Source organism: Xenopus laevis, chromosome 4L (assembly GCF_017654675.1).
Source record: "Xenopus laevis strain J_2021 chromosome 4L, Xenopus_laevis_v10.1, whole genome shotgun sequence".
Classification (NCBI taxonomy): Eukaryota; Metazoa; Chordata; class Amphibia; order Anura; family Pipidae; genus Xenopus; species Xenopus laevis.
Window position 1 is genome coordinate 85446713 of NC_054377.1, and position 25906 is coordinate 85472618.

The following is a 25906-nucleotide window of genomic DNA, read 5'->3' on the forward strand; positions in this document are numbered from 1 at the left end:
CCCAGTCTCTTTCTTATGGTGGAGTCGTGAACACTGACCTTATTTGAGGCAAGTGAGGCCTGCAGTTCTTTAGATGTTGTCTTGGGGTCTTTTGTGGCCTCTCGGATGAGTTGTCTCTGCGCTCTTGGGGTAATTTTTGTCGGCCGGCCACTCCTGGGAAGGTTCACCCCTGTTCCATGTTTTTGCCATTTGTGGATAATGGCTCTCACTGTGGTTCACTGGAGTCCCAAAGCTTTAGAAATGGCTTTATAACCTTTGAAATTGAACTCAGGTGTGATAAACCACAGTTAAGTTATTTTTTAACAAGGGGGGCAATCACTTTTTCACACAGGCCCATGTAGATTTGGAGTTTTTTTTCTCCCTTAATAACGTAAACCTTCATTTAAAAACTGCATTTTGTGTTCAATTATGTTATCTTTGACTAATAGTTAACGGTTTTTGATGAGCAGAAACATTTAAGTGTGACAAACATGCAAAAGAATAAGAAATCAGGAAGGGGGCAAAAAGTTTTTCACACCACTGTATTTGTATTTAGTAATGATACAAGCACTACATACTGAAAAGCAGTCAGTGCTGTTGTTAACAAAAACAAACTTGAGTAAATGTATAACAAAAAAAATGTACATACCTACTTCTGTGGCACAAGTCACAAGCCACCTCACCATCTCTCTCCGCCTCCAGTTAAGGGTGCTGAGAGTCATTCTCATGACCTTAAGTGAAAAAGATGGACATATAAGCAAATAATTAAGCATAACTAATAGGAAAAAGTGAATCATTTAAAGACATACTTAAAGACAGGAATAATGAACATGACGTGCCTGTAAGAGACCACATGCATGCAAATCTTTTGGAGAAACAGAAGGAATGAATATTTAAATTGCAGGTGTAGGGTCCGAAGAATGGGGAACCATTAAACTCTTGTGAATTTTTAATTTAGGGAAAGGGTTTGTCAGATTTTCACACCCTTGGTGATGATTCCTTGATTTATATAGGTTATAGCAAGTAAATGTCTACTTTTTTTTTTAAACCTACACTCAAACAAAACTTTAATGAAAGATATTTACAGATCTAGGACTTATGTGGCTAGTTTCAGTGATCACAAATTCAAGGCAGGGGGTAACATCTCAATATTTTATTTGGGGTCTCCTAACTGGTAACACCAAAATCAATGCTTACCCATGCCCCTCAACATGTCAGTACTTAGCAGATTGTACTTATTTTATATTACCACTTAAAATAAAAACAAATTATTATTTCCAGAGTTGACAATGCTTTACCTGCAGTCCCAATTCCAATGCTACATTCAGAAGGGTGGTGTCAGAGCTGGTGTCGGCTGGAGTAGCAATCTTAAAAGCATCCTGAGCCAGCTTAAAGATAAGTGAGGAAGAATGTATATTTCTTTGAATGGCCTCAAGAACAGTGCGAAGACGCAGCATGTCACCTAGAAGTCAAAAAGAAAAACAGGGAAATGGCAGGCAAGCTATCCAACATATAAGTCACATGCCCCAACTAGCATGCCTAGGAAAGTGCAATTATTTCTATGTTCAAATCAATAATAGTTAAAAAAGAAAACAAAAAAAACACGTAGCTAGAGACATCAGTGTTACATCAGCCCATAGTTTAACCTAGTGAACATCTGAACAATTAAAGTGGAATTATCATGAAAATTTAATACAAGCTTCATCATTCTAAATTAGTAAACTTTCTAAATATAATTAAAACTTCTGCATTGTTTCTGAAATAATCACATTTATCTTCACTATCCCTCTATAAGCATTTGTTTCTCTTCATTCTTTCTTCATGCAGCAGTTGGGTGTCATATATTCATTGACAGTTAGAACCAATATATCTTATACGGGGGACTTCCTTTCCAAGCAGATGTATTAGAGCTCATTCAAATAACTGATTCGAGTACAAACAAAATAACTGTAGAGAGACATGATGTCTGGTGATTTTAATAGAGAGAACTCTTAATACATTGTTTAGGCAAAAGGAGCCCCCTAGAAGATATATTGGATCTAACTGTAAATGAATATCTGTCATCCATCTCCTGCATGAAGAGAGAACGAAGAGAAACAGATGCTGAGAGAGGGATAGTGAAGATAAACTTGATTATTTCAGAAACAGTACCACATTTTTAATTGATTGCATTTAGAAAAAATAATTTCAGTATGATGAAGCTTATATTACATTTTCTCGATAGTTCCCCTTTAAGCATTGTCATGTAAGCACTGTATCAGAAGATGCCTCTCTTACCTTTTGCAGCGGTTAGCATGGTGGAAGCTAGCTCACACTGCTGTGATTCTAAATGCCCAAGTGTGAACCAGCGAGGGTACCGGCTTGGCACTACTGACACAATATGATGAGGATGGGATACATCCACAGAAGGGACACTGCTTTCCAACACTGGAAGCCTAAAACAAAGATGGCAGACATCAAACACCAGTGTATAATATATATATATATATATATATATATATATATATATATATATATATATATATATATATATATATATATATATATATATATATAGCAGGTACCTAATAATTATTACAGTAAAACAGGATTTTTTACTTACCGTTAAATCTGTTTCTCTGTAGTCGATAAGGGGGACACAGGGAACGATGGGGTTAAGCTCCATCCTCCGGAGGCAGGACACTTGAATTATTTAAATTGAATGGGCGTGTCAGAGCAGGCTTAACCCCTCCCACTGAACACAGTCTTCAGTTTGTTCCAAAGCCGCTAACGGGAACTATATACATAACAAAAAACTGGCAGAACAGATAACCAGGGGAGAATTCAGTTTTGACTAAAGTCATGGTCGACGGCTCGCCGACGGGCGGGAAGCCCTGTGTCCCCCTTATCGACTACAGAGAAACAGATTTAACGGTAAGTAAAAAAATCCTGTTTTCTCTGCCGTCTCAAGGGGGACACAGGGAACGATGGGGACTTAACAAAGCAGTCCCAACACAACAGGGTGGGGTCGAGCCTAGACCAATAATGTAGAATTACTTAATCACTGAGTGTAACACCTGCCGTCCGAGAGAAGCCTCGGCGGAAGAAAAGGTGTCAACATGATAAAATTTGGCAAAGGTGTGCGTGGAAGACCAAGTGGCCGCCTTGCAAATCTGCTCTAGGGAGGCAGAGTTTCGCCACGCCCAGGAGGCCCCCACCGCTCTAGTGGAGTGGGCCCGGATACCGTCTGGTGGACTCTTCCCCTTTACTCGATAGGCATGTTTGATTGTCTCTTTAATCCAGCGAGAGATGGTCATCTTAGATGCTGCCTGACCTTTGCGCGGGCCAGAAGGAAGAATGAACAACGACTGGGACTTCCTGAAGGGCTTGGACCGTTCAATGTACCAACGTAGGGCTCTGACCACATCAAGGCTGTGTAACCGACGTTCCTTGCTGTTCTTAGGTGCTGGACATAGGGACGGGACTACTATTTCTTGATTGACGTGGAAAGATGAGACGACCTTGGGCAGAAAGGTCGGGACAGTTCGAAGCACGGCTTTATCTTTATGAAAGATCAGAAAAGGTGGATTGCAGGAGAGAGCGCCAAGCTCCGAAACTCTTCGAGTGGAGGTAATTGCCATAAGGAACACAACCTTCCAGGTGACCCACGTATCGGAGATCGAGCTCATCGGTTCGAAGGGGGGATCAAGAAGAGCCTCCAAGACTAAGTTGAGATCCCACCCCGCTACGGGTGGTTGGAATGGAGGAGCAATGTGAGCAACGCCTTGAAGAAATGTACGTATGGCATCTTCGTTAGCCAACCTATGCTGAAACAACACCGACAGGGCAGAAACTTGGACCTTGAGGGAGCTAGTCTTCAGACCCATCTGTAATCCGTGTTGAAGGAAAGACAGGACTCTAGGAATGTTGAGGTGAGTGAAGGGGAGTTCAGCAGCCCTGCACCATGTAGAGTAGGCATTCCATACCCTATAGTATGACTTGGAAGATGAAGTTTTACGTGCCTTGAGCATGGTAGGAATGACGTCTTCTGCTACACCCCTGCTCCGCCAGATGGATGCCTCAACAGCCACCCCGTCAATGCGAAGAGACCTGGATTGTGATGCACTATTGGGCCTTGCTGTAGAAGGTCTGGTCGGAATTCCAGCCGAATGGGAGGTGCTATTGACATTTCTTGGAGGTCGGAAAACCAGGTCCTCCGTGGCCAAAAGGGGGCCACAACTATCACTACTGCCTGGGACATCTTTATCTTCTTTAGAACTCGTGGCAGCATAGGCAGAGGAGGGAAGACATATGCTAGCTTGAAGTCCCAGAGCTGAGTCATGGCATCCACCCCCGCGGCTAGAGGATCTCGGTAGCGAGCGAAGAACCTTGGCACTTTTCGATTGAGTCTGGACGCCATTAGATCTATACTTGGACGTCCCCAACTCCTGACGAGTAGGTCGAAGGCCTCCGGATGCAATTCCCATTCCCCGGAATGCAGCTGGTTCCGGCTGAGAAAATCCGCCTTCGTGTTGGTCACGCCTGGAATGTGTATCGCCGACAACTTCACTGCATTGCTTTCCGCCCAATGCAGAACTTGGCTGGCCTCCGTCAGTGCCAACTGACTCCGAGTTCCGCCTTGGCGGTTTATGTATGCCACTGTGGTGACATTGTCGCTCTGTATGCGAACAGATTGCCCTTGAAGTTGACTCGTCCACTGATGAAGTGCTAATTTTACTGCCCTCAATTCGAGAATGTTGATTGGGAGGCAGGCTTCTTGCTGGGACCAAAGTCCCTGTGCTGACTGATTGTCCCAATTCGCCCCCCAGCCCTGAAGGCTGGCATCTGTGGCTATCACCTTCCAATCCGGGGTTGCCCAGGACTGGCCCGTGGCAAGATTCTCGTGGACCAGCCACCAGCGGAGCGCCTCTCGAGTGGTCTGTGTCAACCGAAGTGGTCGTGATAATGCTCCCCCCTTCCAGGTGGAAAGAATGTTGGCTTGCAGGGGACGCAGATGAATTTGTGCAAATGGAACCGCCTCTATGACGGAAACCATCGTTCCCAGAACCTGCATCGCCTTGCGAACTGTCGTGGTTCGGTTGGATAAGAGGGATTGTACTTGACTCTTTACTTTGGTCTGTTTGTCTGGTGGTAGACTGACAATCTGCATCTCTGTGTTGAAGTCTAGTCCCAAGAAGGTCATTTGGCGACTTGGGTAGGGGTTGGATTTCTTCCAATTGATGGTCCACCCGAAATCCTGGAGCAGGAGGACTGCCTTGTTGAGATCCATCTCGGCCTTCTGCAGCGATGCGGCTGTCAGAAGAAGATCGTCTAGGTAAGGTGTCACCGATAATCCCTGGAGTCTCAGGGTCGCTGCAGTGACCGACATAAGCTTGGTGAACACCCTGGGAGCTGACGACAGGCCAAAGGGAAGAGCTACAAATTGGTAGTGTCTGTTCTTGAACGCAAAGCGAAGATAGCGGTGGTGAGGAGGCCAAATTGGGACATGCAAATAGGCGTCCTTGATATCCAGAGACATCATTAGTTGATTCTGTTCCATTCCCCGTATTACTGACCGAAGTGTCTCCATTTTGAACCGTACATGTCGAATGAATTTGTTGAGACCTTTGAGATCTAACACAGGTCTGACGGTGCCATCCTTCTTCGGAACTGTGAAGAGGTTTGAGTAAAAACCGGAGAATCTCTCCGGCGGAGGAACGGGTACAATGACTCCTGTTTGCTCCATCTTCTCTATGCATTGCAAGAAGGTTCTTGACTTGGCAGGATTCGACGGGACCCTGGACATAAAAAAGGTTCTGGGTGGAACAGATGTTAAATCGAGATGGTATCCCTCCGAAACAATTTCGTTCACCCAAGCATCTGATGAGTGAGAGATCCAGACCTCCCGGAATCGTAGAAGCTTGCCCCCGATTTTTTCTAACGATTCCGGAGGGGGTGCCCCGTCATGATGACGCAGGCTTGTCAACTGATGGCTTGTTGTAGGCCTTGTTGTTGTTCTTCCATGATGGACGACCTTTCTCGTTACCTTTGGAACGGAAGTTGGAGCGTTGAGGGGGGCTATGCCGCCGAGAGAAACGTCCGGTTTGGCCACGAAAAAATTTCCCTCGCCTATGAGTTGTGGACGTGCGCCCTCTGGCTTGGGGGAGAAAGGTACTTTTACCTCCAGTAGCTTGGGAGATAATTTTCTCGAGTTCTTCCCCAAACAGTCGTTGCCCCATGAATGGTAGTGAAGTTAAGGCTTTCTTAGAACTTATATCAGCCGACCAGCTTTTGAGCCATAATGTTCTGCGAGCTGCTATGGATAGTGCCGAGGTGCGCGCGGTGAGTTGCGCGGCATCTAAGGTGGCGTCGCATAAGTAGCTTGATGCCTCTGCAATGGTCTGGGCGGAAGGTAAAAGTTCATCCCGAGGAACACCTTCCTGAATGTCTCTGACAAGGGACTCCGACCATGCCAGGATGGCCCTGGACACCCAGGCTGATGCTAGACAAGGCCGTAGTGTAGATCCAGCTGAGGAAAAAATGGCTCTCAGAAAACCCTCCGACCTTCTGTCTGAAGGATCCTTAAACGCTGCTGCGTCAGTGACAGGCAGTGTGGTGGATTTGGAAAGTCTGGAAACTGGTGCATCCACAGTCGGGGGATTAGACCACTTGTCGACCAATTCTTTAGGAAAAGGATAAGACTTGGTGAACTTCTTGGTAGCCTGGAATTTACGCTCAGGAGCATTCCATTCGTTTTGGATAATACTAGTTAGCTGTTCATGGTCAGGGAAACAGGTTGACAACTTGTGTTGTCTTTTGAAAAGTGAAGACGTTTCACCGTGCTTCTTAGGCTTTTGGGATAAGTTAAGTACCTCGAGTACTCCCTTGATAATGTTATCTATGTCGTGTGGGGAATCCTTATCCCTGCCTTCTTCCCTGTCATCTTCCTCAAACTCAGAAGACTCATCAGAAGAGGGAAGTGCACCCTCTGAAGACAATTGCTCCTCGGCTGAATCATCAGAATGGGATTGAGGATTAACTGCTTTAGCTTCCTCGCAGCGTTTTCGCTTGGCACCTTTCTTAGGTTGAAGATGTGCTAGGGCCTTCCCTAATGTATCAGCAATAGCTGGTAAACCCTGCAATGATGCCAGGGATTGGGAAAGCTGGACCGCCCAAAGAGGAGGTGGTGGGTCAGCAGAGGGACCAGGTGCCGGGTCTGGAGACAAGTCTGGTGATAAGTCTTCAGCCTGTGGTTCTGAGGGACCCCCAGAAGCAGCAGCTGCCCCCTGCCCCCTAGTGCAGGATAAGCAAAGAGGCTCCTTATGGCTCCCAGGCAACTTAATTTGGCACTTGGTGCAGGCCAGGTATCTCACCTGTGTTGTGGAGGGAGCCCTTCCCCCCGCCCTTGTGAATGGCCCCCCTGTCCTACCTTCTGCCATTATAGTGTCAGTGAGAGGGGTTGAGTCGTGTTCAGTCTCGCCTGCAGGGTGAGAAGCGAACGGCGTGAAGTCTAAAATGGCCGCCGGAACGCATGCGTTTCTGCGCATGCGCGAATGCGCGAGGGAGACTGCCGCGCCAAAAAGAAATGGCCGCTGGAACGCAGATGCGTTCCACACGGAGCGAACCGCTGCGAGCGACGGAGTTAGCCGCTCTCCCCCAAACTGACAATGGCGCTGTGAGCAGCAACAGTCCAAGGACCCTCCCAGGTCACAGAGCTGCAGCAGGTAAGACAGGAGGGCATTACTATAGCCAAGGACCGGCAGGCAGCGGGCACAGGCGGGGGGGGGGCTGGGGTTGGTAAGGGCAAGTGGCAGCAATAGGGTGCCCCCCAAGGCCAGAACCCATAAGTAAATGAGCCACTTACCCCTCACACCGGCCAGACCGTCTGCAATGAAGAAAACAGAGCAGGAAATCATCTGGGTGGTCGGTTATAGCCTGAGGGCTAGGGAAGTGACCCCGGTGGGATAAGTCCTCGTAGGGGGTTAACCAATGTAAAGCAGGGAACCCTGATTACGGTATCACCCCGGGTGTCAGCCAAAAAAACTGACCGAAGAATTCCATGTCTGAATGTCCTTCCTCCCGGTAGCAGGACACTTAAAAAACTGAAGACTGTGTTCAGTGGGAGGGGTTAAGCTTGCTCTGGCACGCCCATTCAATTTAAATAATTCAAGTGTCCTGCCTCCGGAGGATGGAGCTTAACCCCATCGTTCCCTGTGTCCCCCTTGAGACGGCAGAGAAATATACATGTCATGTGTATAACGGAGTTGAATACCAAAATAAAACATTCAATAGTTGTCCCTGTCTTCAAGTAGTATGTCTATCTATGCACTGTTCATGTGAATGAAATAAATTTTTGTTCTAATAATGACATACATACCTCATTGCTCTGAGTGACAATTTATAGGCCAGATCCGAATCATGTGGCAACAGCGCAGTGAATAAGTATTTGGCAAACGTATGCATCGGCACACTCTCTCTATGTATCACTTCCCCAAGACCACTGAATGGGCCTCCTGAAATGGATTGGGAAAATATATAAATACACAAAAAATTTCTGCAGAAGCAACTATTTTATAAAAACAAAATATTTTGCATATAGGAGTATGCCCTGCATAATTACACCCTCCACAAAGTCCTTCAAATGTTTATTTGCTATTAAACTGTATTTTACAATCTGAAAAGCTTCCTTTTATTTAGAATCTACTGTTGCAGTTTAGAACATCTACTATGAATATTCTACTAATATTCTCATTTTGCACAAAGAATAGTTGGGATCTGATCACTGAGAACTGAATTCATCTATACTGAGCCACATTTTAAAATGTACCTTCCAGCAGCAGGATGCATTGCTTGCGGAGTGTTTGAACCAGTATGGCATCCAGTTCCAGTTCCTGAAGTCGGCCAATGATTTGCTCCTCATTGCGGCACACTTTATCCTGAGCATACAGACCTTCAGGCATCAGTCTTTGCTGGCCCATGCCCATTAGGGCTACTTCCAGTGCCAAGGACAAATATGATTCACCACTTTCAACTGAGCCATTCTGTACACATATATGCTGATAGACAGGCCGCCGGGACTCACTGCCATCTGTAAAACAAAAGGTAGCAACTGAATGTCAGTCCACAAAACCAAAACTTTTAAAATACATTTTTTTGTTTTGAAGCAATTCTTAGTGCCGTGACTTTGTAAACTACACAGTGATAAACAGTGTGTGTAAAAGACACAAAAAAAAGCCATATCATTTAATACAAGTTAATTCATGGACTCACTGTTAGTGTTAAATATAACTGTGTAGATCTGGCAGGGAAGAAACAGTTTACAGTGATACTGCTTCCACGCAAAGCTAAGGGCCAATGATCGGGCACAGAGCTTTCATAGCGTGCATACGGCCAGCAGCAGATAGACTGTGCACAATGACTTTTTTGCACAGTCAAATGGAGTACAGTATATGCTTTGTTATGATAACAAAAATTGACAGCACTGACAAAATACGGACACTAGTCATGGTCCAGTGTGAGGGTATCTTACCTATAACTTCCATTGCACTGTCTTCATCAGACAAGCATGCTTCTGTAAGCGTGGTAAATAAGCAGCCCACAGGATCAAGCGGGTGTCCCACCCATCCCTCCAGATTGGTTATTGTGGTTGAATTTCTCTGTATCAGTTCTATGAGAATAAATTTGAAGTGTAAGATGAAAATAGGAAGCTTAACTGAAAACATCTCAAAAAGGTAAAGTTGCGGCTTCATTAATACGTCTTAGTTTAACACAGTTTAAAGTATAAGTAAACGCTTTCCTTCAGTCAATAAACATCCAATACTCGACTACAAATTTTACAGTTAACATAACTACATTTTCACATATTACAATTTGTTAATGAATTGCACACCAAACCTTTTTTCTGTTGCTTGTAAATTTCCAGTTGTCGCTGCTGTTGCAATCTGAGAGTATTTATAATGGCAACTGCTAAGCGTAAAGCCTCTTTGGGGTAACCATGGGATCTTAGGGCATCCACTCGGGCACATGCTGTAGGAACATGTTCTAAAAAGAAGAAATATAATGCAGAAGTGCCAGAGGTATACGTTGAATGCAGATATATCCACTCTCTGACAAATTTAAAATTCTGGCTCCTGTATAGACCAAAAATAGTTCCCTCAATTATCAATATAGGAATGGCTCAGTAATAATTTAGCCCGATGCTAACTGTGCCTGGCAGAAAATACCATCATCCAAGAGTTGGATGAAGAGCTTTTTCTGTAATTCATATTATACTTAAGGTCATCTAAAAGACAAGGTGTAGACCACATTAAATTATACAAATCTATTGCAGAAATCCTTTATAAAAAAAAAAAAAAGCTGATGGATTTGTGGTTAAATATGGGAGAGAGCTGTGTGGCAGTAACTCTTCCTGTGGCAATCGGTATACAAGGAGTATTCAAACTGCAATGTACATGTACTGATCACCATAGCAGTAGGTGATTTAAACCAGTGCCTATGAACACTGCAGCTGCAGAGAAGACTGAACATGGGATTGGCACATCAGGGTAAAATTAGAGGCATGGGCAACACTGTTTCTTTGAAAAGTGCCTCCCATCCCACTAATTTTACCCTGCTGTGCTAATCCCATTTTCAGCATTCTCTGCAGCTGCATGTTACCTACATTCATAGCAATTGTGCAGGCTCTGCACTCATTGCTCATTTAAAGGGATACTGTCATGGGAAACCATGTTTATTTTCAAAACACATCAGTTAATAGTGCTGCTCCAGCATAATTCTGCACTGAAATCCATTTTTCAAAAGAGCAAACAGATTTTTTTTATATTCAATTTTGAAATATGACATGGGGCTAGACATATTGTCAGTTTCCCAGCTGCCCCCAGTCATGTGACTTGTGCTCTGATAAACTTTAGTCACTCATTATCGCTGTATTGCAAGTTGGAGTGATATCACCCCGTCTCCCCCCCCCAGCAGCCTAACAAAAGAACAATGGGAAGGTAACCAGATAGCAGCTCCCTAACACAAGATAACAGCTCCCTGGTAGATCTAAGAACAACACTCAATAGTAAAAGCCAAGTTGCACTGAGACTGATTTAGTTTCATTAAGTAGGAGAAAAAACACCCTGCCAGAAAGTAGTTCCATCCTAAAGTGCAGGCAAAAGGCACATGACTGGGGCAGCTGGGAAATGGACAATATATCCAGCCCCATGTCAGATTTCAAAATTGGATATAAAAAATCAGTTTGCTCTTTTGAGAATTTGATTTCAGTGCAGAAGTCTGCTGGATTAGCACTATTGACTGATGCATTTTGAACAAAACATGTTTTCCCATGACAGCATCCCTTTAAGGATTTGTTTAACATACATGGTTAGCTGCCTTGCAGCACTGGGGGTCCTAGGTTTGATTTCAAGAAGGGCACTATTTGCATGGCGTTTGTATGTTCTCTTATACTTGTAGGTGTTTCCTCCTGATACTCTGGTTTCCTCCCACTTGCCCATCCAAACCAAACCATACAGGTAGTTTAACCCATTAAACATAAAACTGGCCCTAGTGTACATGTGACAGGGACCTTAGACTGTAAGCATCACTGATTAAAGCAGGTGATCATCACGGCTCACTTAATGGTAAGGTAAAAATATACAGACCAGCAAACAGAAAAATAGTGACAATGTAGTGTCTTCCTAGAGTGTAAATACAATGTTACAACCCTTAAATGGTTCTATTTTGAGGTTGTCGCAGAGATGATGACATGTTAGAAAAATTAGGCATTTTATAACCAGCCATCCTTTTAACAAAGATTTGCTTAGAATGAAAGATTTACACTTACCTAACCAGAGGGGTTGGCCCTGAGCATTGAAGAGTAGGCTCTCTCCATCTCTTTGGAAGGAAGGTGACAAATAGAAGTCACTACTTATAATTCTCTGCAAGTGGCTGTCTTGCCAGTGCAAGTCACAACCTTCAATAGCCCGGGTAAATACTGTTCTTCTGGGTCTTACTAAAGAATCTAAAGAAAGGAAATAAAAACGTTTGCTGGAGCATTTCTGTTTGGATAATTCTTTCCAGGAAAAAAAAAATCTTTCATTTACTGTATACCCTGTCAGTACAAAATCTGTCATTTTGAGTAGATCATATTTTTCAGTTTAAGAATGGTTTTGAGAAATTATTTCCTTACAGAGAGCAATTCCATAATCCTGGCTCAGTAGGGAGGTAAACACAGTTTTAATCAACCTCCTGTTCTCTTAAGAAGAACATGGCAAATAGGGCAATCAGGACAAGTACACCTAACAAAGCCTCAAACACTGATTTATACTGCTCATCAGATGAAGAGGAAAAAGATGGTATTGGTCAAACACAAGTCCTCTGCAGGCTTATTGAGCAGAACAAATCTTTCCGTCTCTGATTTCTGCAAAGCAATCATTCACACATGCCAAAATGATTATTCGAACAAAGGCATATTCAGTGCCTGTGCGCAAACAATATTTGGTAGATTTTGGATTTAAGGTCTTTTCACTTACTGCATATTTCATAGGTCAACGAAATTTAAAGCACTTTGCAAAAACATTTATGCTAATAACTATTTTGCTCAGTTTACCAAAAAAACAAGTCCAGCGCTGACATTTTTTCTCTGGCACATTTATTTTAAAAGTACTGAAATTCAAAATCAGTTGTTTTAATGTGACACTGTTTTTTTTTTACACTTTAATATTTCATCAAGTGACCTTTTCCATCAGTTTTAAAGTGGTAGCAGTAGTTTTGTTTCAACGTGTTGTTTTCTGAAGATTCCAAACACACTGCAAAAATGCCTAAAATCACTGCCCTCAGACAATTGCTCGAAAGTTTTACAGTGAATAAATGTCTATCATTCTGACACAGTACATTTGGGTTACTAAAAAATGCTGTGAATAAAATGTCCAAAAATTGCCCCAAGTGCCATTGCTCTTGGATAATACATATTCATGGCATTCTACACTACTACAGATATTTTAAATAAAAAAATTCTATAATTATTTTATTATACTTTATATTGCACCAACCTGCTGTCCACTGATTAAAACTGTTGAGCTACAGTCTTTAGATAAACTTACCATGACCATTATTTTGTGGTAAAGCATTGGTAATGTTGGGGAGGTCATTGCTATAGTTTCCATCCTCTAATGGGCAGACATCCATGTCATGCCATTTTCGCAGTTGCCGAAGCCAGCAGGCTTTTTCATCTGGTTTGCAGTGAGGATTCAGAACAATGCAAACCCAAAGGGCCCCTATAATAACACAAAACAAAGTTTTGATCTAATAGCCAGCAAAATAAATGTACTGATAGTATAACAAGGCTCATATACTAGCTGGCATTTGTGTTAACTAAAGAATACTAAAGTTAGAAGCACAATCACATATGCATTCTCCAGAAAGCCAGCTTCATTTACAAAACTGTGTCTACACATAAATTATACATATTTTTCTCACGCATGTGCATTACGCTAAATGCCCTTGAATAACTTTTTACAAACTGTAGAATAATCATACTCAATAAAAAAATCATCTCAAAGGTAAAGGAGAGTATGATTTCTTTGGCATTCCTTCCTAAGTTTCATTAAAGATTAAGTTATGACCTTTGTAATTATTAAGCTGACTTCAGTGCTGTAAATGAACAACCTAAGGTACAAGCAAATCATTTGTTACCTAGTTCATCCCAAAGCTGCCGGCACTTATCAGTCATGCCTGTACCCTGTTGTCTCCAGAGGGCTAGTCGAGGGTCAGCCATGAACTGTTCAGTGATCAATGTCAGCATTCGTGCACCATTGGAATCCCTCATGCGGAGCATTTCTCTAACCTAAGAGAGAGAGAATAATTGGCACAATGTACGGTACATTTTTAAATTCTGTTTTATTGTAAAAGACTATGGAAAAAACATGTAGCATACATTTTTATACCGGTATAGGATACCTTATTCAGAAAGTCCCGAATTACTGTATGACCATCTCCCATAGACTCAATTTTAAGCAAATAAATCTTATATTTGCAAATTATTTCCTTATTCTCTGTAATAATAAAACAGTCTCTCGTACTTTACCCTAACTAAGTAGCATAAATCCATGTTGGTGGAAAAACAGTCCAATTGGGTTATTTCATATTTAAATGATTTTTAGACTTCATGTTTGGAGATCCAAATTATAGAAAGCCCCCTTATCTTGAAAACCCCATGTCCCAAGTATAAGAGATCCTATACCTGTATTTAAAAAAAAAAATCAAAATCTTCGCACAGAATGAGAAAAGGCAAAAGCACAAGCATATATACTTATAGCAATTGGGTTTAAGCATAAGGAGAAGCATATAGTTTCCATCTTTCAATGAAAATCTAATGGATTTTAAATAAATATTTATATTAAATTACTGTCAGGACAAGGGGACAACAAAAAGAATCCCCATGCACACAGTAAAACCTAGTTATATAAATCATTGAAAACCATAGTACCTTGGCAAACATGGAATTGAGCTGCTTCCCAGAACTGTAGTAGCCTCCCTGAGAGAGGAAGAGCTTAACCTGCTCCCTGACTTGCTCCTCGTCCAAATGCCAACAGTTCTCATCATTAATGCTTGCTCCAGCTGTTGGATCAGGGGCACCTAAAAAACGTAAGGATTTGAGATTATGGTTCATTTTAACTAAAAACTGTGAAGGAGGTCGACAGTTAAATACAGAGCAGTTGTGACATCCTTGATGTGAACATTGGTTGTCAATTAAAAATTAACTACTGATGCAGAATTTTTAATAGATGTCTGTAAAGCAAGGAATGTACAAAAAGTTAGCACAATAATCCAGAAAAGTTCGTTTTTTTTTGCCCATTTATGGTACGTAGAATGCATGGAAAATTAAAATCTCTTTATCACACCCACAAAACAAATTATCTACCATAAAGGAAAAGCAAATGGCTGGGCATGATTTATCACCTGATTGCACTAACACTCCAGTTCCCATCAGTCAGTGTATATCTAGGTGCGCTTTTCATATAGCTTTAAACCACCTTCTGCAATCGACCATTTGAGATGTCTTCCTACAGTTATGTCAATTATCACAATAAATAATGGAGAATATGGAGGAAATGAACCCAACAGCATATGAGGGCCACATTATGTAACCTCCTTGTCTTAATCACACAGAATACAAAATGTCAACAACGATCAAAAAGCTAGAGAACATTACCGTGCACTTGATTAATTTCAGAGTTAGAGGATAAGATTTCATCTGCCAACTTTTGCGCCGTCGGAAGAACTTCTGTGTGATGGGCTGTGATGAGATACTGCACAAACTTTTGCAGTTGGTCACGGTTCATCTGGAAGAGGGTTTCTGAGATGGGAAGACGCAATTTGACCTGATCCGGTTTGCGGATGCGATAGAGAGAGAGTGCTACTACATGGGCGCAGTAGAATATGTCTCTGTTCCCACATCCACAAGTGACTGAGGTGATCTTACAGCGATCAAAACTAATGGCCACTTTGTAGATGGTTTCAGGATCAGACTGTGTCGCTGGCTCTGTCACCGTGCCACTTAAATGAAAACCTGGACAGAGATGACACAAAAATGAAAAAAATAAATACACTAAAATCATAATCCAACATTTAAAAAAAATTACAATTTGGTAAAAAGCAAAACCATCAACTGTATATTATTTATTTAAAGGGGTTGTTCACCTTCCAAACAAATACCTTTTTCAGTTCAGTTGTTTTCAGATTGTTGACCAGAAATAAAGACAAATTCTTTCTATTCAGTAATCCGGGTGCAAATTTTGAATTGTTACAATTTGCTACATAAGTTGATACATTTCTCAGTAGGATCTGTGGAATATTAGCATCTATCGTATCAATTCTAACAGGTGCCGGGGATTCTGCTCAGCAGGGCCAAAGATAAGAAATGTATCAACAATTGTACTATTTAGAACAGTTTACAGAGTTGGTGACCCGTCCACCCCAAACTGCTTCAGAAAGATTAGAATGTGATAAAAAACCATAAAATGTAACTTTAATATTATAAAAACTGATACAAATAGAGAGTAACTGAAAAAAACTTCATTTCTGGTGTACTATTGTGAAAAAAAAAAACTGAATTTGTAAAAAAAAAAAAATAAATAAATAATGGGGGTGCAGGGAGTTACACACAGTTGAAAGGAAAAGTTTGAGCACACCTTGCAGCAGAGCGACTGTGCTTAATTTAAACCATTAAATTGATTGGCATATATAACCTCCGCCACAGAAAAGACAACCACCTAATAAAAGGAATATACCAGTTTTTTCTATAAAAACGGGTAGATTTGTTGACAGTTTCATCGAACATAATTGTTATTGTTGCAGAGACCTGACTTTCAGGATGCTAACTACTCTACAAGAATAAATTATAGGCCACAACCAAATTTAGAAACCTCGGGTTGCTAGCTGTGACACAGACCCAATTCTAAGGCATTTGCTGCTGTTACCTACATTTGCAAATAGCGTAAATAGATGTCAATAACAATTCTAAGCTACGTAAAGGGGAACTCCGGCTTCCAAACCAAAATTTGATAAAGAGGCTCACATAACACAGAAACCCCTAATATACCCATCACAGTAACCAGTTTCTTCAAAAAGTAAGAATAAATGCCATTGTCTATGCTGAAATCCAGTTGGTTAACAGTTCTTCTCTTTTAAACACTGATGTTACAAATTGTAACAACTTCTCCACAGCTTACAGACAGCATGCAGGAACTACATAACCCACAATGCATTGCACTATGATGTTCCGTTCCTTATTGAAATCACATGTGCAGGGAATTGTGGGGTTTGGAGGATGCAGGCTGAGGACAGATGGCTGTTGATACAAAGTAACAGTAGTCAGCCAGATAAGCAAAGTAGTCAGACAGATCAGCAGGGGGCTAGGCTTAGGGAACTGTTCCAAACCATTAAAAATCATGAAAATTCTGCATATTTTTTAATTGATGTATATTGCAAAGTTGCTTGAAAATAAGTTTACTTTTCAAAAAGCTAAAGTTATGTTTGTGTGGAGTTCCCCTTTAAAAGGCAATGACACATGGGATACTTTGTTGTGCTCAAATACAGTGGGCATAAAAAGCATTCCTTGTTTCCAATCCACCAGCATGTGAATTGCCGCTGCGTGGCCATTTTCCGAAGCTACCTGTAGTTTCCTTACAAGGAAATTTCGGGCAACTTCGCCCCAGCAGCGATTTGCATAGAAGCCAGTGGAGAGGAAACCAGGACATTTTATGGCCCACGGTAGCGGACATTAATCGCAAACAAAAGTTCCTGTGTGCCATTGCCATAAGGCAAGTTCACCTTTACGTAAACAAATATCCAATTATTAGCAACTTTTCCATTGGTCTTAATTTTTTGCATTATTCCAGCTTTCATATGGGGTCAGTGACCCCAGCAGTTAAATAAAAAAAAATATTACTTATCTTTCTGTTCAGACGCTCCCCTATTCACCTCATCTCCTATTCAACTCACCACCTGCCTGCTAGGGTAACATTGGAATTTCACTAGCTATATCGTTTTGCCAATGCCAAACCGGAGAGCTGCTAAACAAAAAGCTAAATAAACTAAAAATTAAGACCAGCTGCAAATCATCTTAGAATATCAGGCAACATCATACTTAAAAAAAGTTCATTTAAAATACCAACAACCCCTTTAAATTAACGCGACTGAAATGTAAATTTTCACCCCTGGAGTTTACAAATAGCAATCTATAGCTTGAAACACAGCCCACTAATAATATGCCATTTTTAGCTTGGGGCTGTCACCAAATTTTTCAAGGTTTAAATGCTATTGATGCATATAAACAAAACCAATTTAAGGAATTGCACATTTAAATGCTTTCTTTACTTGAAGCACTAATTATGTATCCAGACACAGTTCACACTGAGGTCACCGTTTAATTAACAGTGTTTAAACAAGCATTAACAAACATATTTGTTTCTTAACCTTTTTGCTGCCAGAAGCACACTTGTGAATGGCAGGCACTACATCACGGTTGAATGGAGATGGTTTCCTTTATGCGGTTCTCTGGTTTTTTATATATTGTTTGTTTATTCTCTTCAAGGGAGAATTAACCTTTTTATTCTTAGAAAAGGCCAGGACTGCACACCACTGAAATAAGCTGCCTTCTTTGACTTGGTGGAAATCCTCTGCACAGCCCTGGTGCTAAAAGAATAACAAAGGAGAGCGTGGGGGAAGAACATGGGGATTTGTCCACTTAGCAGCTTTTGAGTTATAAGGAAAGCTTCCCTGACATATGGGAAACAGCGTGGCATGGTCAATAATTAGAGCAACACTATTTGGGAGTTAGAAATTCAATAATCAGGAGAAGGCATTACTGTGAAATGTGTGCCTGGAAACAGCATGTTATGCAGCATTAAGTATAGCTCTTACTGGTTAACTGCTCCGCTGTATATAAAGGAAAGTGACTAACCATATACTGTGGAGTGTGTTCTACTAAGTCAAATAGCTGCTAATGTGCTGCCATAAAACACTGCAGATTTATTTAGTATTTATGTATATTTTTATTTGTATAGCGCTCCTTGAGGGCAAAGCACTGTTCAGCAGAACAATAAATTAGTAGATGAAACATGGGGTCATTACAATAAGTATAAAAATACAATACACATAAATATGAAGTATAGTTAAAATACATATTAAGTGCTTATTGTCAGACAAAAGGATGGAGGTCCCTGTCCCGTAGGGCTAACAGTCTTAATGGTAGGGTAACATGCAGACACAAATCGGAAGCGTATTAAGTGCAGATGACAGGATTTTAGTTGGTGGAAGGTCCCTTATAGGTGGGAATTTAAATACTTCAATAAAAAAAAATAGCTCTAGCAATGTCATTTAGGGCTATTCCACACGGGGAGATAGCGACGCGTTTGCGGTCGCGGCGACAAAGCGCCGCGACAGTCGCCGCGACCGGCGCAGGCGACAGTTTTGTATGGGCGCCTATGTAAAAACGCCTGTGCTAACCACACGAGGCGATGCGCTTTTCAACAGTCGCCTGAAAATGCCTCGCCAGGCTTTTTCAGGCGACTGTTGAAAAGCGCATCGCCTCGTGTGGTTAGCACAGGCGTTTTTACATAGGCGCCCATACAAAACTGTCGCCTGCGCCGGTCGCGGCGACTGTCGCGGCGCTTTGTCGCCGCGACCGCAAACGCGTCGCTATCTCCCCGTGTGGACTAGCCCTTAGTGTCTCCTTTGTAAATAAAAAATAAATAATTCAAAATTTGAATCCTTGCAGGAGCTTGCAGGAGCTTGAAGATATACACTGTTCAGTTTTCTCCTGAAACTGGCTGGAGCGTCTGCCGAAGAGAAATGAATCAATTCCTACCTGCTCGCTACAGCTGGAGATAAAACAAATGCAACTCTATAGATCCCATTAGGATTAGATTTCAGCCAGCATATCTATGGTTGCTTTATTTTGTGAGCAACTGTCAGCAAAGTGTCACAGGAAGCTGATGCAGAGGAAGAATTGCTTGTAAGGAACGGACGGAGCGGACTATTTGTCAAAGGGAAAGATCTAACCTTCATGTAGCTGCAGGAAGGTCAATGCTCGGTTTATGGAGAATTTTCTTTAAATTAAGTCATTTCAATGTGTAATTAGTGAAGTCAGGCAGCTCAGCATTAAACCCTGAAGATGCTTGGCGTTTGTTTGTGCCAGAGGTGGCCTCTAAGCTACCCTGAGCAGCTGAAAAAGCTAAAGGGACGCTTCTCCTAACCATCTGCTCCTCACCCAGGACCCTGTCTGCAAAAACCAAGAGCTTGCTTTCAATCCGGTTAACTAAAAAGATTCATATGGGCCCCTGTCCAAAATATGATCATATGCAGTAAGGGCCCTTCACATCCCATCTGTTCTGTCATAGACTACAGTGCTACGCAATATGTTGGCGCTATATAAAAACATGTTAATAATAATAGACAGTTTTAAGCAGTAACCTATCCAATGTTCATATATGCAGATGTCATTTAATTCCCAGCCCCCATTTCACATGGCCTTTAATGAAAAATGCACTATTGTTTGTTTTAATCCTTTAGCATAGCAAAGGAAGTAAAGCCCCAGTTTCGAAGCCATAACTTTAATCTGTAACTAAGCTCAAGTGCCAAAGCCACAAATGCAACATCTTTAAGGTGGCAACCCCACACACTATGGTTGACCCACTTTTTTTCAAATTATTCTGCTTGTAAGACAGAAGCAAAACAGTAGTGGAGAGAAGTGGTGACTCCTCTTCACTATCTCAACTGCCAATGCATCATGCCCTGGTAGATATGGAGCTCATTATTATATAGATTTTATGGATATTGTTCAGAATAGTCAGACCACGTAATGAAAACTATACAATAACTTCAGTATGTGCATGGCTAGCTTTAGAGGGGGCGTTAAAAGAACTTACTCATTGTACCAATCCACATTTATATGATGACAGCACCGATTAAACATACTAGCTGTACAATACCAATATTTAAATATATTTAATATATGTCCATAGCTAAAGTCTCAAAAATAATTTAAACATTAAATAAACCCAATAGGATTATTTTTCCTTCAATAAGGCTTCATTATACTTTTGTTTACAGAAAATACAAGGTACTGTTTTATTAATACAGAGACAAAGTAAATCATTTTTAAAAAATATGAATTACTTGATTAAAATGGAATCTACAGGAGACTGCCCGAAATTCTGTGCCTTCTGGATAAAAGGTTTCCAGATAGGGTTGCCACCTGTTTGGTTTTTGTAAGGCCTGTTCGGGGGTCAACTTTCTGTTCGGTTTTCAGCCTTATGAAACCCTAACAATTATCTGGCCAATACATAAAAAACATTTAAATACTAAGATACTCACCTCAACACGGCTGAGTTACTATCAAGTGCAGTTCATTTCTTATTATTACAGATACAAAAAAAGCAAATCAATCAAAAATAATTTTTTCCCCTAAATTAGCGGTTCTGCATGTCAGAGCTTTCTGGATAACGGATTTCTGTATAATAGAACTCGTACCCGTGATTAAAGGTTTGGGCTTACTCATCAAGCAGGATATAGCAAGAAATAGGGTTGCCACCTGTGTGGTTTTGAACTGGGTGTCAACACACATTGTGAAAACTGGATAGAAATCCAACCAGTTGCAACTAAGTGATGCAATAGCCTCGACCTGGTGTCATAACTCCGCCAACATCATTGTGCCCTCATCTGATGTCATCATGCTTGTTCCTACATCACTGCCCCACCCCCCAATGCTATATGCCCCCCATGTGTTCGGGTTTAGCCATCAGCAAAGGTGGCAACCCTATTTCCAGATAATGGATCCCATAACTGTATTTGACTTCATGGAAAAACCTACATTCCTGTGCATCAATTATGAATTTTAAAGCATGAACCGATTTCTAAAGACTAGATGCTGAATGTTTTTTTCCGGCATACTGCAGAGTTTTGGATGTTGTTTAGTGCCCCAGAAACAGCAACAAAAAATTTTTTTTTTAAAAAAAAGAAAGAAAAAAAAAAGACAAGCATGCATTTTTGTTGTACTATCTGGCTTCCCATAAAGTTGAATTTGTAAGAGCGATAGCTATATATCTTCATTTTACAAACAGGCTTTAAGTGCAACCGTGTTAAGTTTTTTACCTGCTTCAGTTAGAAGTAAAATAATATTTTTTTCATATTACATTGTAATGGGAATATGTTTAGGATCATTTAACATTGAATATGAGGGAGCTTTTAACAATAATTATAAAACTGAACAATGATAAGTAATTCTAAAACTATGGAATAATTTAATGCACATAACAATTTCTTCACGCTAGCAATTCAATAGGCAGCACTTAAGATGTGGCTTGGTAGTAAGTGAGCATCCTGGAAACTAGGGCTGCCAACTCCATCCAACAAGTGTAACCTACTAAGTCATCCATATGAAAATGCATCACTTCAAATAAGCAGGAAGTGGTAGGGGACAGCTAGACACGAGGGTATTCTCTAAAAAGGGTGCAAAGTTTGCTATAGGTCTTATCTATAGCAGCTAATAGGCAGGAAGCATTTAGTGGTCGGCTGTTTAGCAGCAAGCATCCTATTGCAATGGTTTACGACACCGTGGCACATATGGGGTAGAGATGCACCAAATTCATTATTTTGGATTCGGCCGAACCGTAGACTCCTTCGTGAAAGGTTCGGCCAAATACCAAACCGAATTTGAACCCTAATTTGCATATTCAAATCAGTGAGGGGGAGGGGAAAAAAATCCAGCATGTGGGTAAAAATTTTTTTTAATTCAAATGGTTAGAGGAGGACAAGGTGCTCCAGAATTAGTGGTAAAATAACTCACCAAACAGTGAAAGTGGTCCGGGTGCACCAGCCCCAGACCCCCAGCTTTAGGGAGCGGTACAGCAGAAGATAAGGAAGCAGGGCTGACCGTCACTAAAATGGATCCACAAGACCAGAGATCTTCAGTTAAAAAAATAAATTTATTAGTAGAAAAGTTAAAAATGTAGCTTCATCTCCATCCACCCTACGCGTTTCACACCCCCTAGGGTGCTTAGTTATGGGCTCCATGACTAAGCACCCTGAGGGGTGTGAAACGCGTAGGGTGGATGGAAAAAATGTTTTACTTCCTTGTTTTGCTACGAAAAATCACGATTTAGCCAATCACAAGAATTTGGCTAAATCCAAATCATGCTGAAAAAAGTCTGAATCCTGGCTTCATACAGAACCGAATCTTGGATTCAGCACATCCCTAATATGGGGGGTATGGGCACTCAGTAAGCAGAGCACTGAAGAGATCAGAACTGCCACAAGCACAATAGATATACAAGAAAACGAGAAACCCCTCCCAGGTACATTGGGGAAAGTACTGTTTTTTGTGATGTGTCAGATCAGTGATAGGGACAGTGAATATGTGAGAGGGGGAGGGGGGGGGGATCTGCTGACATGCTTGCTCTGTCCCTCCAGGCCTCAGTGCACTGACCTGACAGTGCTGGATAATTAACCCCCGAGTTGCTAGCCCAGCAGCAATCCATAGATTGCAACAAGGAGCTGGCTGAGAAAAAAAGGATTTGAAGCCTCTTTCTCAAAATCCTCATTTTAAAGATTTAAGTACACTGCGAACGTGCTCAGGGGCATGTGCCTATATATTTTTTTAAAATAAGCCTTTATCCCCCTTTAAAATCCCTTTAAAATACAATGTACTGTTTTATTATTAGAGAAATTTGGATTAGTTGGATAAAATGCAGTTCATGGGAGACTGCCTTTCCATAATTCTGAGCTTTCTGGATAACTGAGCCCATGCCTGTGTATGGGCTTTAAATTGGATGCTTCCCTCTGCATACCAGGTGGCAGCCATGTTGTTTTGCTGTTCACAAATTGTGGCAGTTGATCAACATCCTCCCCTGCAACATGGGATTGCATCTTAAGGTGGACCAAGACGTGACAATTACGATCTTTCTTGGAAAATATCTTCCCAAGAAAGCTTGTTCATTTCAATACACACGTGTAGAGCTGAATCTCCAGATATACAGGGAGAAACAATAGAATTCTCCCTTTATCTGATGATTCAGCATTAATGATGGCCAATGTTTGGGTGCATTCAAAGGAGGCCAATCAATCGACAAGCCGACCGATATCCAAGTCTGCCGATATCGGTCGGCTCTTTTTCAACCATACACATACCGAATATCATACGAAAAAATTTTCGTACGATATTATCTGTGCGTCTATGGCCACCTTAAAGCTGGGCACAGACACAAAGATCCGATTGTACGAATCAACGCTAGTGACAGTCTCCCTCTGAAAATCGTACGATCGGCAATATATGCAGAGATATTACATAAATCTTTTAACCTGTCAGATCGACCAAACGACCGACATCCGCCGGACGAAAAATTAAGGGACTCTCCACACTCGGTCTGAAAATCTTACGAATCCTCGATTCGTACAATCAGATCTTTGCATCTATGGCAAGGCATACAATCCTGCAGTGATATAAACAATGGATTTCAGATAGGATCGTGGACCACTGTGGTCAGAATACTCTGTTTTAAAGATAGAAGCTTAGTCAAAAAAGCATGAAAGAAGTGAAACAGTGGCAGAGACTGTGGAATCAAGCAGACTTCATTTGTGTATATTACACTTTACAAGGATATGCCTACAAATATTTTGTTATGTATGTATATCCTACTTAACTATACATTAGGAACAAACACAAACTGAAATAAATTGCAGCAGGAAAGAAAAGCAAAATATAGCCAACTCATAATATCACCAACAATGCTGGAACACCATCCACTTAGTACACAGGCTGTTTGGAGGCCATTTGTCAATTAGTTTACTGCTATTAAATATTTCCACGTCTTGCATCAGCCCAAACCAAAGCAATCACCACACACAGCCCAAAGCAATATACACTGCTAGATCCATTGGGGCTGTAATTTCGAGTCCCTGGCTTATTGCTCAACAGAGTTAGTTAGGCAATTAGAATGGCCTCTTCTAACCTCCACCATCACAAATTGTTCATTAAACAGCAGAAATACAGTGCAGGATGTCAGTTTCCAAATGTAATCCTTAAGAGATCTTCCGTTTATTCATTAGAGAATGAAATTGCTTTCATTTAAGCAGTGCTAGTTGATGCACTGATGCTGCTGCATGGAATATTTATATATGTTATATATACCGTAAATATTCCACGCAGCAGCATCAGCGCGACACTGGGGCAACAAAACCAAGGAGCAGATTTGTATGTACTGTAGAGAAATAGCTGCAGGGATAGGAGTTCAGAGCATCCAAGTTAATAATGGGGGCTCAGGTGTCTGCAGGAAGCTTTTTCTGAACACTATTACTAGATTGGAGGGTTTGCCCACACAAATGCCTATTTTTAAATGTCATGCTTAAATCTTTCAGCTAAAAGTAAAAATGTAAAGAGCATCTCCAGCAAAATAAGTAGAGTATTTACAGTTAGGCCCATAAATCTTTGGACAGAGACAACTTTTTTCTAAGTTTGGTTCTGTACATTACCACAATGAATTTTAAATGAAACAACTCAGATACAGTAGAACTGCAGACTTTCAGCTTTAATTCAGTGGGTTGAACAAAAAGATTGCATGAAAATGTAAGGAACAAAAGCCTTTTTTTTTTTTAAAACACAATCACTTCATTTCAGGGGCTCAAAAGTAACAACAAAAAGTTGTCTCTGTCCAAAGATTTATGGGCCTAACTGTACTCAAGTACCTCAGTAATGGGTGTATAATGTTACTACACAGTTACTCATAGCAAGCAATCTATATTGTGATTACTTGTACTAAAGATTAATTACTGGTTGATACAGGTTTATGTTTTCATTAAAATTACTTAATTAATAAGTAATAGGCAGTTTCCCTACAGTACCTTCAAGAAATACTCAATTCAAAAATAACAACACTGACAAATTATACAGGTATGGGACCTATCGCTGTGGTTTAACTGCAGCCTACCCCTAGTTAGTGACACTTGCAGACCAAATGTCTGAGGCGGTTATGTAATAAATGACAGTTAGTTTGGCCAGGAGCAGTAACCCATAGCAACCAATCAGCAGGAAGCATTTACTGGTTACCTGTTCAAAAGCAATCATCTTATTGGTTGCTATTGGTTACTGCCCATGGGCAGACTTAGTGCCTTTTATTACATATGGGGTTAAATGTTTTAGCAACTTTCCCCTATTGAAACGTAACGCTGCAATATATCTATATATCTATATATATCTTATGTAATAACAGCCATAAGGACCTGGGTTAGATATTCATAAGAGAATATGTAATGTGGTATTTTACAAATGATACTGAAAGGTATGTAATATCAAGATCTTGAAAAAAATAAATGCATAAAATAATCAGATACAATTAAGCACACAGAATGAATGAATGTTTGCTTGCTCTTGACATCTTGACATGGATTTTAAATACAAGATAAACATGTT

General features: G+C 41.1%; 1 protein-coding gene across 3 annotated transcripts in view; it reads right to left on the minus strand.

Moving 5' to 3' along the window:
- Positions 1–25906, minus strand: part of LOC108714267 (zinc finger SWIM domain-containing protein 5) — a 50874-nt gene that overhangs the window by 7284 nt on the left and 17684 nt on the right. For all 3 annotated transcript variants that reach the window (XM_018258330.2, XM_018258332.2, XM_018258331.2), the window contains exons 2-13: positions 15152–15508; positions 14426–14574; positions 13633–13783; positions 13041–13214; positions 11783–11959; positions 9853–9999; positions 9488–9625; positions 8786–9046; positions 8336–8471; positions 2257–2414; positions 1278–1441; positions 629–710 (exon numbers count right to left, since the gene is read on the minus strand). In XM_018258330.2, coding sequence (XP_018113819.1) covers positions 629–710; positions 1278–1441; positions 2257–2414; positions 8336–8471; positions 8786–9046; positions 9488–9625; positions 9853–9999; positions 11783–11959; positions 13041–13214; positions 13633–13783; positions 14426–14574; positions 15152–15508 — 2094 coding nt within the window. The remainder of the gene's footprint in view (positions 1–628; positions 711–1277; positions 1442–2256; positions 2415–8335; positions 8472–8785; positions 9047–9487; positions 9626–9852; positions 10000–11782; positions 11960–13040; positions 13215–13632; positions 13784–14425; positions 14575–15151; positions 15509–25906) is intronic.